The following is a 17,699-nucleotide window of genomic DNA, read 5'->3' as shown; positions in this document are numbered from 1 at the left end:
TTTGGGGTCTTGGAGCAGCATTTTGGATGTGTTCTAATTTCTTGAGTAGTTTAGTCCAGAGAGCATTAGTGATATTTAAATTGTCCTTAGTGGGCAGCTGACATATGTCATTATACGTCTTCTGGTAGCAGCATTTTCTTATTATGGCGTTGACCTATGGCTCTAGTGGTCGCCCACTAGCCATGAAGAAGCCACGTTTATATATCACTGTTAGCGTTTCCAGTCTTGTGCCCATTTCTAAAGGCCACTGATGTGCTGGAGGTATACGCTGCTTAAGATTAGTCCAGTGTTTCGTTTTGATTCCACTCATACGTCTCACTAGTGAATCCATGTATATGTTGCAGAGGAGTATTGAAAGACTAAACCCACATGTGACGCCACACTTGCTGGTCCAAGTTCTTGGTTGTTTTTCTACTGTCTGTGAGGAGCAAATGCCTGATTCTTGTAGTCCTAGTTGGGAAAGATTTTCTTTTTGTACCTTTCCCTGCCTATGGGGCCTCCAGTCTTTTTGTCTATTTTTTGCTGTTCTACTAAGGTAATAAATAGTCTGTTAACATTCAGGTGACTGGATAATACACAGGGGCCATTTCATATTGTTGAGTGCTAAGCAAGGAAAAAGCCTAGACACAAATATCCCAGTGGCATTGAAGTTGCAGCTTTGATGAGGCTTGTGTCACTGCTCACTATTTTTATCTTTTCTCTAGTTAATGGCTGCCTATAATTTGAAAAAGCACCACTGTAGATAATTAAGATTCTAAAATGAACATGTTATATAACCATTTCATTGTGATCTTGGCCTTTTGCAGAAAGAAAAATCCAAGGATTTTAAGAGCCACATAATTCAATATCTTGAAACACTCTTAAATTCACAGCACCAGGTAAGCAAATCTACTTGAATGCATTTCCCCTTTCCATTCCCTATCCCGAAGGCAGCTCATTTCTGCACTGCTTGGCATTGTTTTCTTTTGTCCCTCTTTTCTGGTGAGATGTTTTAGTTGGACAAATTTGAAGGTAGTATTTTTGGTTTTTTCATTTGTTTTATTGTAGTGATATGAGATGTCTGTCATTTTGACGTACCTTCAAAACATGTGATCGTAAGACATTAGAATAGCCCAGTAGAAGTATGAAGCAGACAGGGGTGTGTGTGTGTGTATCTCTATGTAAATGTATAAACCTGTTAATACATGGATAATAATTCTGTACTCCAAAAACCTAAAACTGACACTGATTTCAACTAGAACACAATACAATTTATTGGCAGCTTAAATGTATGCCACTTTGCAGCGGCAACAGAACATTTCACATGATCAGTCTTCTTCAAAGATATACTAACAAACCATTTATTTCAGGCACGTGTCTGTACATTTTTGGGATATCTTGGGGGAACACGTTGCATACGTCCCTAAAGATAAGCAGTGTACTACCCACTTTTACTGCCGAAAAGCAAGCGAATATTCCCCCAAATAAACGGTCAATAACACATAGGAACCTGCAAGGTGCGTCCACCCACAGAGGCCCACAAATGTGTATTCCTTTCAGTGGTACCAGCAAAGCAGTGCAAAAGAAGAATCTGCAATTATTTGACTGTTTGATCTGAAAAGGGACGTTAAGGTAACCATGTATCTTGTTAGGGAGATTTGACATGTTTATGTGTCATCCCTTCTGCTAGTGAGACCCCCAGCACTTTTTGCTGGATTCTGGACCTTTTTCCGAAATCCTGAATGAGTGGAGCTTTTTTCCACTCATTCATTCTTATGGGCACGGTCTTTTGGAACTCTATTCTTTGTATTGTACCTATGCTATGGAGTCTGTTTTCCTCCTTAACTCTTAATGGCATATATATTTACTATTGTAGCACACAGCTCCTTGCGGGCAGTGTTGCTGGGGACCTTTAGGGTCCTTCCTTTGAGATTCTTTTTCTTTATCCTAGAGTAATAACAGTTCTTAACACATCACCTTATGTGGAGTTCCAAAGGGATACCTGGTATCCCCCTTCTCTCTGCTCCTGTGACAGTTTAGTCGAATAGACAAACGCCTAGTTATTGCTAGTGGCAGTGGACGTGTTCTAACTATTGTTTGATTTTTCTACCATAGGCTATGTCCATAGCCTCAGTAGTGCACAATAGGGGCACCCAAGTACTAACTTGGGGCCTCCCTTCTTTTTTCGCCATTACTAGTGTGGTTGTTCCTTCTCAGCCCTTTTTCCATTCTGGGAGGGGCAGGCCTGTGTGTGTTTTGCCTTTGGTGGTAACCCTTGGGTGTCCTCGCCTAGGCTCCAGAGTGTCTGGGCAGGCAGGAAGTTGGGGAGGAGTTTTCCTCGCACCTGTACTTTGACTGCCAGAGTGCCTGAATGGGACCAGCTCCCACTGGTGGTCTCGCTGTCCTGATTGGACAGCCAAACGCCCCTTTCTGGAAACTGCTGAGGAAGATTGCAGAGAAGTAAGTGTTGGAACTGTACAAAATGTGAGGCTCCTGGAGTGAAAAGCAAGTCGACCACTGGAAGCTGAAGTAACTGAAGAAGAGTACTACCAGAGACGCCTGCAGACGCTTTGCAACACAGTGAATCGGCCACTGCTGTCCTTACACCGTTTTCTGTGCAACAGAGGAACTCCGAAGAGGACGTCTCCTTCCCTTCGACTGGTGGGAACAAACAGTCCCAAGACAAACTTTGTTTTGAGCCATCTCCCAAGGTCCTATGTGTTTCCATCGCTGCAGACCCCCAATTCCAGGAGACCTGCTGCCCATTTCTAGTGCATCGTTGTGGGAAGGCCGAATTCGTCCACCTCTTTGCTGGGCCCTCAGGGATACTCCAGACCGCCTCATCAGAGTGCGGCTCTGCAGGAACCAAAGTTTTTACCGGGTGAATCGTGTCCTATGTTGGTGCTGCAGAAAAGGCGCCACAACCGCAGAGTGACCAAAGAAGTTCATGAAAGCCGTGCCAGAGGTCCTCCCACGAGACTGCTGCTGAGATCCCGTCCATTGTCCTGCCTTTCGTCATCAGACCAAGGAATCCGGAGGTCGGGTCCAGAGCTGCAACATTGAAGAGCATCCACCACAAACGTTTTCATCAAACATAAGGCAACTTGGGGGAAAAAAGTATTGCTTACCTTATTCCAGAAAGTCGCTCCAGAGCGTAAGAGTGCACATAGGTGTCCAGGGTAACCCCCTCTTGCCTCCGACTCAAGCCGCAGCTTGTGTCCCTTTAGCAAGTCATTTAACAGGCTCTCCAACGTTGGTTAAGTCTTCTTGTATCACCTTTCCTAGAGACTATAAAGTATCCACAGGAACTTCTGACTTCTGCTGCTTTTTGAGACTTTAAGACTCTCCGAACTGCCTTTTGGCTAGGGTTGCGTTTTGGACTTTAAAAGACTTACTGTGCAGGGAAACTGCCTCTAGAACCCAAAGCTCGGCTAGGGTAACACTAAAACACTGTTTCCCTTCCCAAAATCACTATCTTATATATGCATGCTGACTAAATGCAATTACTGTATTATTTTGTGGGTGCGTGTTATTACCAATAGTACGGTAGACCTATGAAGCTCCTGGAACAATTGTATGCGTTCAGCAACTTCCAACTAAGTGGCCTTTTGAAAGAATTGTAAAGTATGCCTATGTGTGTTGGTTTATTGTACTAAATATTTAAGTGACTCTTGTGTAAATATAATGCATCTATATTTTTTAATATACGTTTATGTGTAAGTGTTTCTTTGCGAATTACTAGCTAGGTTCAGTGTTCTTACCTACAGCTCACATATACCTCTTAAGATAAGCCTGACTACTATGCCACTCTACCAAGGTCTCTGAGTAGTACATACTGATACTAAGTGGTGCGGGATCTACTAACACTGAGGTAGCTTACTAAAGTCTTACCTCCAGGGGGGACTTTAGGAAAACTCCCCTAACACATCTCATAATGCACATCAATTGCTAGCTGCAGAGTAGGAAGGAATACAAATAGACATCTGTATTAGAGTTATAATATTACTTTTTTTTGCAGCAAAAATTATAATTTTACTCCTGATTTAAAATAAAATAGGAATGTAACTATTCCCACTTAAAAATTATATCTAGACCTTCAGTCTTTTGAGTTCAGCTTGTGAGCGGAACATCCATCTTCCCTTTTTGCATTCCCTGCATATAACACATCAAATTCCTTTTCAGTATCTCCCATATTTTTTCAAACAAAGCTCTTTTCTCTGCAACTACTGTGATGGGTATAAAATCAAAATTGAAGTTCCTATTTTGAAAAATTAAAGATCTGTTGCATATTTTACTACTTTTCATGATGTATCCCTTTAAGGGGGTGGAGTGGTGTTCGTGAAATAGTAAAAGCACCGACTGGATATTTGCTTCGGCAAGTTCTTTCACTTCTAGTGATCTCTTGCCCCTGTTCAGGATCCAAGATTGCATTATGATTTTATTCATGCACCCAAAGTGGGCTTGTGCTTAATTGTTGCCCGTGCCACATATTTTAAAATTAATCATCTTTTCTGCATATGGAGGTAATCTTCTGACAGTTTCAACATATGGCTATTTTTGTCAGCTCCACTTAGTTTCCTTTACTGAATTCCAGGGGACCTATAAACACATGTAGTTTGGCATCTTTTAAAAAAATGTTTTTTATTTAAAGTGCATTTGGTTACATTGCAACCTTTTAACACTATTAAAAATACCAAATAAAAAGATGTTAAATTAGTCTTCTAAAACCATTAAAACAGTTACATGAGACGACAGAATATCCACTATCAGACACATTACAAGTTAAAATATGTTTTCAATTGTCGCATCTAGCCTTCCCGGATGTCCCTATGTTAACATAAGTTCGCTAGCAGCTATTATTCAGCCTCAAACAGACCACTAAAAAATTGATTAGAATTAGGGCTCACAAATTTAGCATATGCGTGGCCATATTCGCTTTCCAGGGCCTCACATTGGGTTAACAGATGTTGGGCGGATTGGATTTTTTTCCCACACAATCTGCTTAATCGGTATTTGGATGGAAAACCAACCCAGGCCCCGGTGTTTTCAAAAACAGGGATAGTCTGTAACTTTGGGGAAAGAATAAACCTGGCCAGGGCTGGATGACGCCCTTTTGTTAAGTAAGATTTGGGAACACCCAGAACAAACACCTGTTTGGACTAAACCCCAAATTTCCAGAGCGTGCAAAGATGGTTAAGAGCCTGGTCGGCATCATACAGTTATATCCCAGCCAGGAGTCTGGTAGTGGGGTTACCCCAGTATTATCCAAATAGCACCTCACGCTTGTGTCCAGGTTGGCAAAGCATTCACTCCTCGAGTATCTCAAAACGTTGAGTCAAGTGAGTTCCAATAGGGAATACTTACCCCCCAGGTTTGAATGTTATCGTTGCTCAGATGTTACAAGCAGCAAGTGACCACGGCGTGAAGAAAGAGGGGAGCACAAGTTCCAGCCGAATAGCCTGTATTGGTATGCACGTGGGTACGTTCAACAAGGGCCAGAGGATCTTTCCCTCCAACTTACCCAAAGATGCCACCCACCTCCATGGGACGACATCGAGAGTGTAAAGCATGGTGGGCAAAATAGAAGTCTTATATACCAGGATCTTGGCTTCATTACATCTCCCACCTTGAGAGTCAATCATTTTTTTTTTTTTAAATGTGAGCCACTTGTTCCACACTGTCACATTCTCCAATACGTGGGTACCAGAGAAAATTGTTCTTATAGTAATTCCTAAGTATCTATACTCCTGCGTCCTTTCCAATTTTTCGCCCCCTAGCCACCAGTTGTAAGTGCTACTAGTATGCGCCCCTTTCCCAAAGACCATGACTTTGATCTTAATATTTGGTCTCGGGCCTAGGTTGATGGAATAATCAAATTGTGCCTGAAGTGAGCTTTGCAACCCAATTTATGGACGGTCTAAAATAACCACATCAAAAGCGTATGTCATACAAACCAGGACCTTGTCCCCATACTGGGGATGAAAATGCGTCACCTCCCCCAGCCTTTGTGCGAGTTGAGAAATTTATAGGTTGAATATCAGGGGGGCTAAAGCACACCCCTGTTTCAAACCCTTCTTAGTTGAAATGGGGCTGGATAGTTCCTCATCCTGAGAGACTTGGATTCTGACCTCTGTTCCACTGTACAGACTTTAATAAAATACAGCAGGAAAGTGTCGATTTGCCAACCTTCTAGCATTTCCCACAACTTCTCTCTAGCCACGGTATCAAAGGCGGCTGAAAAATCCACAAAACAGGCACAGAGCGCCATACCAGGATTGTGTTGCGTATCAGATTTTAAAGTCAGTAGAGTCCTGAGTGTGTGAGTGAGTAAGATGTTGCACACCCTTTTCTGAAACCAGTTTAATGGTAGCTTAGTAAGCCCTTCTCGACAACCCAGGTTGACGAATGTTCCAATAGTATGCTAGCAAAGATTTTTGCGCTACAGTCTAGCCTCACTAGGAGTCTGTAATTATCTTGTATGTCACGCAGGGCCTTTTTAAAGACTGAAATTAAGATTGCTGAATTCCACGTCTTTGGGATAACACCAGATTCACAGACCTATACCAACAGATTTTGTAATATGTGAGCCCATAAAGGGACATCTGCTTTCATTGACCGGTGGACGGATTTTCACCAAATTTGCGGCAGGAGGACGACCTTGGTCCCGAAAGCGTGCTTTTGTAAATTTGGTGCCAAACCGTCCGGTAGTTTTATTTAAAACAACAAAAAAATGTCTAAAAATGAGTGATATCTATGTCCGCTCCGCGGTCACACTTCCCTGTTCTCTCCGCGTACAAGATAACTATTGGCTAAGGGTCTCGCGTCATGACCACGGACATGCGACGTGTCCTCCGATTGGCTGGAGTGAGGCGTGATGTGCGTCAGATTGTTTGGATGCGCCCGACATCTTGGATCCGCCAACAGCGCGGCGGCGAACAGAGGCAAATGTTGTTTTGCAGAGTGTTTTGGTGTGTCAGTGCTTTGGGAGGTTTAGAGAGTAAGAGATGGGTGAAATACTGTATTTGTTTAGGCGGCAGGGGCTAATGATGTATTTGCCATGCCCGCGCTGTCTGGGATGTTTGTAATTACTGAAAATGAGGGGTCTCATAAGGATAGTATTTCTGTCCGTGCTGTGCGCAGGCAAGTTGAAACTGTTCTAAGGGCACGCGTGGTGTTAGCGAACATTAAAATTGAGTACATGCTGCAGTTAAAATTTGTTTCTATGGGTGTGGTACTGACTTACAAGCCACCATGGGTGTGATATGCTGCGGTGGTTGTGGCCAGGGCCTAGAGTCTTTGGTGCATGGCCGTAGGCCACAAACACCGCAGCATATCACAGCAATAGATACACCCGTAGTATCGAATATCTATTAGGTGGTTGTGGGGAGGGCCTAGAGTCTTGGGTGCATGGCCTAAGGCCATGCACCCCATACCAAATTTAGAAGTAGTGAAGTTATAAGCCACCATGGGTGTGATGCTGCAGTGGTTGTGGCCAGGACCTAGAGTCTTGGGTGCATGGCCAAAGGCCATGCACCCAAGAACAAAGTTATAAGCACTGAAGTTATAAGCCACCATGGGTTTTATATAGTGCGGTGGTTGTGGGCAGGACGTAGAGTTTTGGGTGCATGGCCGCAGGCCGTAGGCCATACACCCAAGACTCTAGGCCCTGCCCACAACCACCGCAGCATATCACACCCATACAATCGAATATCTATCTGGTAGGTGTGGGCAGGGCCTAGAGTCTTGGGTGCAAATTGAGTATATGCTGCAATTCTAAGTACTAAAGTTATAAGCCACAATGGGTGTGATATGTTGCAGTGGTTTTGGCCAGGACCTACAGTCTTCGATGCATGGCCGAAGGCCATGCACACAAGACCCAAGTTATAAGCAGTGCAGTTATAAGCAGTGATTGTGTCCAGGACCTGCAGTCTTGGTTGCATGGCCGCAGGGGGTTATACAAACAAGACTCTAGGCCCTGTCCACAGCTACTGCACCATATTACAGCCATAGATCACACGTATAGATTCAAATATGTATGAAATGTGTTAAATTATACTTACTGTTTCATTTGTTGAGATTCAATATATTTTTTACATGACTTTAGTACTTGGAGGAAATATTCTTTTTCAATTTTTGTGATAAAAGAAAAGAGCATGTTAGCGTTTGTATTTTATAAAGACTTATTACATTGTATGATAGACATTTTAGCTTTTTTTTACCCTCCTATTTAGTTTACAAACCAGTGTACTGTGCATTTTGCTCAGTTTCTTTGTTTGTTTTTCAAATCATTGGGTCTGGGGGAAAGAAAATCCTTGTTGGATTAAAAAAAACCCTTTCTTTGCTATGCTACAAACTATTTCTTGGTTTCCTTTGAGTGTTCACTTGTGGTTTCTGGTTAATGTTCTATATGTTGGCTTGTTGCAGATTTTTTAAACAGTTAGATACCTGTTGGCGTTTTCTAACTGTATTTTTTGTTATAATTCAGTGGTATCCATTTATCTTTGTGGTAGTTAAAAAATCTTGGGCAATTAGATACCTGTTGGCGTATTCAAACTGTTTATAGTCTTTTAATTGAATTTTTGTTAATGTTGAAGTACACATTAGTTATTAAATTTTGGCTTTAAGAAGATTAAATAAGCGTTTGTAAGATTTGCTGGTAATCTCTGCTTTAGAGTAATGCTACTATCATTACATTCAAACCATCCACATTTCTTTTTAATATATGCAGTGTAGTGACCTGCATTGGTTGTGGCTCCTGTGTGGTAGATTATACCTCTTGTTGTAAAGGTTTTCTTACCAAGTGACACTTGACCGTGTGTGAATCCAGTCAGCTTGCAGTTGTTTTTGGTACCATCTGCATTGTAACGTAGAAGCATTAGTATTATGTAGTTACTATGTGTTTTGTATCAGTAAGGTGGAGCGATTATCTGAATTGCAGATAGTACAATCTGCCATGGTTTGCATTTTGTACAAGTTGCTGAAATGGAATGGATTCACAATTAGGTATGGATACATACACAAATCGCTCATTAGGGATTTGTTCCTGTGTCACATTGTTGCAGAGAGTGCATGTATGTTTCCACATGTAGGAAATCTGGAAGATTTCATTTATAGGTGTGGTTTTGTTTTCCAGTACTTGTAGTATGTACATTAGAAATTCTTGTGGATCTTCTTGTGAGTTTATAGTGAACCTCATCATTCCAGCACAGTAGTCCAATTCTTGTCTTATTCCGTGAACACTATACATGTTGTCAGGATTGTTTGTTGCATTTCTATGAAGGACTAACATTTGCAAACACAATTGGTCTGTACTGTGTAAGTAAATGTTGTTAACAATTGGTGGCAATTGAAATAGAATATTCATTGCTACATTTGCGTAGCAACTTACATCAGTTTTATTTGAAAATATGAATGGGCCAGATAGTTCTGTGTCCGAGTGATTTTTTTCGGAGTTTGTGTTCCTTCTTTGAAGAAGAACCTGATTTACTTTCACTAATAGGTTCTTCTTTGGTTGTGGTAATTGATGAAGTATTAGCTTCTTTTTTCTCTCTTTGAAGGCTTTGCAGTCAGATCCTGTTGCATTTCTGTTTGAATTAATTTTCTTTTACAATGTTTTCCTTTTTGTGGAACAGGATATGATTTCAGATGGGGGGGGTGTACAGTGAACGTAGTCTATTGTATTCTAAAATTTATAAAATGCAAGTAATATCAGCATTCACTTTACTTGCATCAAAGTTGATTAGAAATAGACCGTCAAGTGTACGTAAGCGTGATAGTGCTACGTAGCTCATGCCTTCTTTAAAGACTGTGTTTCCAATATCTATCAATGCTTTGTCTAGGGTAAGACCTTGGGATTTATGAATGGTGACTGCATATGCAAGAGGTAGAGAAAGTTGTTATCTACGTACATACATGTCAGTGAAGAGAAGGAATCGAGCTGTTGAGTGCCCTATCCTTTTTACTTCTGAAAGTTTGTCAAAGAGAATATTGACAAACTGAATGTTGTCACGTGGGTATGTTTGAAAGCCAACTACTGTACCCAGTGCCCCATTAACTAGTCCTTGCTTCACCTAAAGGTTACGTTTAAGCATTACTCTACAATTTAAGGATAATTTTAATATTTTTTCCAACCCAGCTGTGTTGGAGATTGAATTTTCTAAGGTATTTAGTCTTGTTGTGGCTTGCTGACACATGGGTAGTGTCATACCATGTATGTCCAGTTTGTCTGTGGAGCAAATTTCAATTATTGGTTGCATCTCTTTTTTTAACATTGTTTCATTGAATTTGGAACAGCTTGCAAGAGTTGGCATTAAGGTCATACAATTGACATTTTTGTGTGCTAATTGTTCCATAACATCAGTAGCACATGCGTTATCGCCAGAAAGTGCATGGATGTGCCGTGTTTTCAATATTGCTTGTGCTGCTTGAGATAGTACACCAATTCTAATACTTTTTAAAATGTTGGATTAAGTGAGGTCTGCAGATTGACGCATGTTTTCTGTTAATTCTCTGTATTGGAAATGTTGCCAAAGGTTGACATTTCCTATGCTGCCAACAGTTTTACGGCAGAGTTTGTGTCCTAAGGTTTTAAAAATAGTTTCACCTTTTACTGGTGTCAATTGTAGAAGATCTCCGAAAACGATAATGTGTTTTCCTGCAAAGAGTTCTTCATAGTTTGTTTTAAGTACTTCTTGCAATCAGAGGTGAATCAAAGCCAACATTAGGTTGGAGGCCATGCTCACTTCATCTATTAGTAGCATTTTCACTTGTTTTACTACTCTGTGTAGTTCCATTGCAGCTTCTGTAGAAAGTTTGTAATAGTCTAATTTGTTTTGGTTTTCTACTGGAAGGAGTAGTAATTGGTGTAAAGTGACACTGCCTATGTTGTAGGCAGCTAAACCTGTGGGGGCAGTTACAACAGCTGACAGTTTGTTGTTTGTCAATTGTTGAAGGAACTTGCTGATGATTTTGATTAAGAATGTTTTGCCTGAACCAGCTTCACCACTGACGTACAGCAGTATAGGTTTGTAATTTTGGCAGGTACATTCTTTATTTTCTTGTTGTACACCATGTGCAATTTCTTTTGTTACTTCTTCAAAAATGGTGCGTTGGTCTTTAAGTTTTGATTGTAGTACAGTTAAGTCTTCTGTATCTTCTTCATAGTGACAGATGGTGTTTTCCACTTCTGTCATAGCTAATTCTGCCTCATTTGCTATTAGTGGCTGTCCTAGTGGTTCTTGGCTTCCTATTACAGAAGGTTGACTACTTGGCTTCCTATTACAGAAGGTTGACTACTGTCGGAAATGTCCTTATCTAGTTGGGCCTGGAGTTCTTCTTCGTGTTGCTGTTCATTGTGCAACATTGTTTTGTACTGCGTAAAGTTCACATCACTGATAGTGCTTTCATTTGCTTTGAAAGCGTCTTAATAGCAGTCATAGTTATCTAGTATCTCTTCTTCTTTTCTCCATGGTTTTTAATGAGTTTTTAATGACAATTTGACATGATTAATTAAGCTTTGTTTGGTAAGTTTCACTAAGCTGCCTTCACAATCTGTATGCAAAGTTTTGGGCTATGTGGTATCGACACATGGTTTCCAAAGTGGTACTCCTGTTCGGGTAGTATGTGTCTAGTAAATTGTTTTTCAAAATGTCTTGGTTGTTGGGATCATTTTTGGCTATTGTTTCTATGTCCTCATATTATTTGTGAACTCTTTTTCTAGATTTAGCAGGACCAAGACTTAGCCATACTATTTTTTCAGATTTTCAATAAAAAGCAGTACCGGTTAAACGATCTGCAGCTTCATAGGCACCACATTCTCTGAGAGAGCATTTTTATGCCTAGGCTGTACAATTTCTGAGAGAGTGTTTTGTCTGATGATGGGTCATTCTAGAGGTCTTGCAGCTCTGTTTTTTCTGCTTTTGTTAAGTAGGCTGTAACATATCGTGCAACTGCAGTGGAATTGTCTGCAATGTACAGCACATCTATGTTTGCATTCCATAAGAGGGCAATGATTGCATTGTAATCATTGATATATTTTGATTATTCTGTTCTTTTTATGTAATACATGTTCTTAGGTGATTTACCTTTAACTCCGTCGAACTGAAGACATGAAGTTGTTCACTTCACCTGTTTCTGTAACTGGTCTAGGGAAACCAAAGTGGCATTTGGTGTAGTATTTCCCTTTGTTTTTGTATTTGCAACGACAATATTTGCCACATTTGTGTCTTTGAAATTGTACAATTTGTCCATGAAGGTCACTATGTGTCGTTTGTGAAGGGATTTCACAAGTGACATATTTTTGGATGAACTGCAAAACAGTGGCATCACTGTCCTGACCAAAATTTAGGTGCACTTTTAATCCATGAAAGCATGTGGATGTGTGGTGCTCCTCTGGCTTGGTATTCTTTTCTCCAAAAGAAGTGTTGCACTTCTCTGAGGGGAGGAACAGTTTTATTACAAATAAAGTGTAGCATAGCAATGAAACGATGGTGGAAATATCTTGAAACATTAACAGGATCTAGAGAGCAAAGTTCTCCAGGTGTTAGTATATCTATGTTGGTTTTGTTTGATATGCGTAGGAAATCATGTAAATCTTCCCATGCATATTCTGCACAACTTAATGTAACAAACCAAGTGGGTGGTCCAAGGTTTTTGATCATACAACGTACATCTCTGTGACGTCGGAACTAGTATTCTTTCGTACCACGCATGTTTGCAAACAGATTAGTTATGCTTGATTGCAAAACGTCATCTTTTTCTTGCACTTGTTTTATTAATTGCGTAGCTGACATATTTTGAAAGTGGGTTCCAGATTTCAATATGTGTGCAACTCCATAACATAGGGTTGCTAGTTCACTTTCAAAGAGTAGGTGGAATATGTATTTCCAGATTTAGACAAAATGTGGATCTTCAGAATACATTCGTAATGAGCAGTATTCTGATGCTGTTATCTGAGTGGGTCTATCATTGTATCTTCCTCCTTTGCCAGTAGGAAATAGTAGTGGAAAAGTACGTGCTTCTATACTTTTTTCCCATATGCTCATTGATGAACCTTTGGTTTGTTGCATTTGGTAAGTTTCTAGTGCATCTATGCTCTCATTCGAGTGCAATGGATGAATTCTATAATAGTCCAAAAGTGTGGCTACTGCAGCAGGATCCAGAAGTTCATATTGACCAGTTTCTGATGACTCTTGAATTATTTCAGTTGTTTCCCTTAAGCTTTCTTCAATATGTATTTCTTTGTAGTATTCATTATTGTCTTTCAGATATTGCAAGGCTTGTCTAACTTTATGTAAATCCGTGAGTGTTAGGAAAGATTTCTTAATTGTGGGTAATTTTCCTTCCATGTGGCAACCCCTAAACTTTTTGCTGTTGTTTTCACCATGATCTAGACTTTACCAGAGAAGTGCAGCCTCTGCCGCACTCTTCTGGGCTTTCGCTCCATTCTTACGCGGAAACTGACATGCCCTTAAGACAGTCAGTACCGGGAAACGCGGTTTTCCGTAGTTTCTTTATCATGTTGCGGCTTTCGTGCAACATGACACAAGAGGGCACTGTAAGCTAAGTTACTGCTCTCTTGGGTCTCTAGCCTTCTACAGGCCCTAGATACTCTTTTTGGATTGTAACTGATCGGTGCAAGTGAATCACGGATGGGAATGGTGGCAGCAATCGTTTCTTGTGTTTTTGAGCTCCTTTTGGCGTTTTAAGTGCGTTTCTCGTGCTTAGCCCAAAATGGTGGCCTGGCTCCCAAAATGGCCAGACCACGAGGCTCCTTTGTCCTGTCCGCTGACCGTCTTGCCCCCTTCACCTTCCCCAGGTCGAGCCGATCCGGGGCTTTCCTTATTTGGGCATGTACTTTCCCGCGAAACACGGATGCTTTCGCAGGCTTCTACAGGCCTTGTGTGTGCCTCCAGGATGTGGGCTGGGATGTCTGGTCCCAATACACATCCTGGGTGCCAGAGAGTCTAGTGTGGTGTGAATGCCTGGGACCACCGTGGTCCGTGATAGGTCCACGTATGGTGTGAGTGTTGATGAGCGGATCTCCCATTGGGTTCCCTCCGTTTTGGCGCGAAGGGAACCGTGGGTAAGAGGGGGCTGGAAACGCCACTACCATGTCGATCTCCTGAGTTCTCACGAACAAAGGAATACAGGAGCCAAGTCTCCTGCAACCACGCGGCTGAACCAAGGAATCGCTGGTGACCCGCTGAAGGACTGCTCCTCTGCACTGCTGTCGCCTTGTGAAACCCTTTCTACCTCTGATCGAACCAGAAGGCCTGTACTGGTACTTCGACCCTTGGAATAGCGGGGACAGCTATTCTCGGCATCTTCACCATCTCCTGCACGTAAGCCTTTGGAAGTGTCTCTGGGCCATCCAGCAGACTGACCAGCCTGCCCAGAAGTCTTGCTCTGTAACCGCCGCCAGGTTGTGTTGTATTTCGAGTCCTTGTCACTCTCACACGATTCGTACACTTGGCATTCCCAGGTCTGAAGTGAGTAGTGTACATTTGGCTGAGATACACACGGCCGCTCCGTTGCCCTGCTGTGGTAACAAACTGTGCGGGTTCACTTTGTTTGGGACATCTTTAACTCAACTCTGCTGCTGCAGAATCTACACGATGACGAGACGTCCCCTGCTCCCCTGAACCTGCCAGCACTGAAACTGACGCGGAGAAGCCTGGGTCTGCTTGCACCGGGGACCGGTGAGTAGCATAGCTAGGAACTGGTCGCCCTCCTGCAGGAGCCCATAGCTTTTCCCCGCTGTATCAAACAGCACGCCTTTCTGTACTCGCGCTCTGCTTCTGCCCACAGTGGAGGCTGCGCTTGAGTCGCGGAACTCTGTTCTTCTTCATTTGTGCACTAAACTGAACTGCCTGATTCCCTCGAAGAGACTCCCCTTTTTGCCCGTTGGCACCAGCATGTGCAGGTACTTTTGAGCACAAGGCTCCACTCTTCGTAGGGCTTGGACTTCCTTTTAGTTAGGTGCCTCTGAAGGCGGACTGGGTCTAATCATTATTTCGCACTGCCTGTTTTCCTCCCCTTCTAGGTGGACTACACAATTTGTGCATCTAACGCTTTAGACTCGTTTGTATTTGTATATATATTGTATTGGTTTGGTATGTGTTGGTTTACTAGAGTTTTATTGTGATTTCTCGCTACGGTCATTGTTGCAAAGGCCTTGGAATAAATGTGTATATATTTTTAATATAACACCTGTTTGGAGTAGTTTGTAAGTGTCCTTGCTTTGTGTGCTCATTGCGGGCTTTCAGTCACCCTCACCCCTCTTGAGACCTAGTCTTGACCGCCGCGATCGCTACCCTAATTGGTCTGGCTTGTCCAGAGGTTACCCTGTTCCAAGTAATTAGGTTGGCCTTCTGAACCTCTGCGCCGCCAGGACAGAGTTCAGAAATCCGTCTTAACAACGAGTTGTTGCCAAATGTTTTTCTTTTGTTGGTACACCATTTACTAAGACAATTTAAAGAATGCTCTATTGGACGTTGCACTCCTAGAGTGTGCACATTTTCTGTCTGATCTAATGGCAAATAAACTACTTTACCACGAATGCCTTTCACCATTTCAGAGGGAGGTAATTTTACTGTTTTTGGTTGAAGGCGTATTATTGCTTGAAATGGGTGTACTGTTTGAATTATGATGCTCTCATACAAATTGAGTTGTTGCAGGGGTTTTGGTACTGGGAATAATTCCAAGTTATTTGTGATAGCACGTGAAGGAGTTTGGTTGTTGTCAGGTTTTGTAGTGCAGTAACTGCAACATATTAAGCGTTCACATATTTTGGATTTGTTTTGTGCTAAAAGGTGGAGAGCTAATTCAAACCATTTGGAATCTTCATTGTCTTCTATTTTGTATGTTACGTCTATAGTTTTTGTGTTACTTTTATAAAAAGTTCTGCGGCAACACACACACATGGTTTGGTACTTCAGCGGATGTACTTTTAAATTTTAGTATTTCTTTTTGTATGTGTGTAATAGAAGGTTGCCATGTGCAGAATTGTTGCTAGTCTGTTCTAAAGCTATTGCATTTTGTAAGTGGCTTTCACTTCCAAAATATTTTCTCTGGATACAGTCGATTTCTTCTTGTAGGTATTTGGGTGTACAATGCAGAAGAGTGTTATTTAAATTGGCTAGTTCTAAAGCTGGACTTTTAGCATAGTGCAGTTTATACACTAGATTTCTTACATTTGAATGATGTGTTGATATATAATTTTGATATCATGGAAGGTGTTTTTGCAAATAGGGCCTGAAATGCAGGCTAATGAATGTCCTTGTAGTCCTGTGTATTTGCGCACTGGACAGGTATCCATATTTTGCAGCACTTTCATTTTGATTTTGTCTTTACCTTTCACATACTGATTGAGGCACTGGCGTGAAGATTTGAAAGATTTGTTGGGAATGTTACACATTGACGTGCACAGCCATTTGTATACTGGACGTTCTGGTTCAGTCGAATGGAGAGGTAATTCTGAGTTTTCTGGGTATACTTTTGTAAGCTGTGTTTCTTGTTCCATGATGGTATTTTTTAATTTTTCATATCCTCGTCCACTGCTATGGATGGCAATTGTTTGTTTGATTTTGTTTGTATGCTTCTTAATTAAAACATGATTCTGTGGTCGTCGTGTGACTCCATTCACCTCCACAAATATTTAAGAAGCTATTTTTGTTGACATTCCGTTTATTGCGAAGCTTCTTTTGTAGTTTAGTACTTAGTTTTGTTAGTGGTTTCATCCTGTTTAAAACTAAAATAAATAACTTCCTTTTCAGAAGGATTGCACTGTCTACGAGAGCTTCTAGGATTAATTTTCTACGGTAGGTTTTAAGGGTTGTGGATGATTTTGCTCCTCTTCTTATTAGATTCTGAAGGACTCTGTGGCGGAACATTTTTGCTAAAATACTTTTTTTTACTATGGTTTCTTGCTTGTATATGAGGATTTATAGGAGCAGTGATCTGCTCTCCAACCTTGACTCTAACATTCCATCTGTCCTCATCCTCCTCGATCTCTCTTCTGCCTTCGACACGGTCAACCATACCATCCTGCTCAACCGTCTCTGTGAAAACCTGGGTATCACTGATCAGGCTCTGGCCTGGCTGACCTCTTTCCTCTCAGATCGACCCTCCCAGGTACAACTTGGGTCCCTCCTTTCATCTATCTTCCTCTCTACCTGTGGCGTTCCCCAGGGGTCTACCCTCTCGCCCTGGCTTTTCAACCAATACCTGGCAACTCTCGCCCACTGCATTGGCACTTTCTGCTCAAATTTCCAGTGCTACATTGACGACACTCCACTCATTTTCAGGCTGACCTCTGCCACCTCCTCTCTCATCTCCGATTACCTAACTGCCATTCAAGATGGTGTGCTGCCGATGATCTTTGTCTGAATGCCAGCAAGATGGAGATCCTCCTCATCGGCACACCTTCACCATCCTTTCCCCCTCACTCTCTGGCCGGCCTCCCTTGGCCGCCCTCCTACCCCCACCTGCGAGGCTAAGAATCTCAGGGTCATCTTTGACTCCACCCTTTCCTTCTCTGCCCACATCTGAGGTCTCTAAAAAGTCTAATTTCCAACTGCACCTCCTCAGAGGTACTCTGCCTTTCCTCTCCTTCCCCCAGAAGCTCATGGTATCCCAAGCTCTGGTTCTCTCTAGCTTGGACTGTTGTAACAGCCTCTTTCTAAATCTACCTGCCTGTACTCTCAGCCCTCTGCATCTAA

General features: G+C 41.9%; 1 protein-coding gene across 1 annotated transcript in view; it reads left to right on the top strand.

The window, feature by feature from the left end:
* The window catches only part of SNX1 (sorting nexin 1), a 1,264,276-nt gene that overhangs the window by 1,176,349 nt on the left and 70,228 nt on the right, over nucleotides 1–17,699 (top strand). The window contains exon 14 of the mRNA XM_069624696.1: nucleotides 807–878. Coding sequence (XP_069480797.1) covers nucleotides 807–878 — 72 coding nt within the window. The remainder of the gene's footprint in view (nucleotides 1–806; nucleotides 879–17,699) is intronic.

This window comes from Ambystoma mexicanum, chromosome 11, assembly GCF_040938575.1.
Source record: "Ambystoma mexicanum isolate Mex_15411 chromosome 11, UKY_AmexF1_1, whole genome shotgun sequence".
In the NCBI taxonomy this organism is placed as follows: domain Eukaryota; kingdom Metazoa; phylum Chordata; class Amphibia; order Caudata; family Ambystomatidae; genus Ambystoma; species Ambystoma mexicanum.
This window is presented reverse-complemented; position numbering and strand designations above follow the sequence as displayed.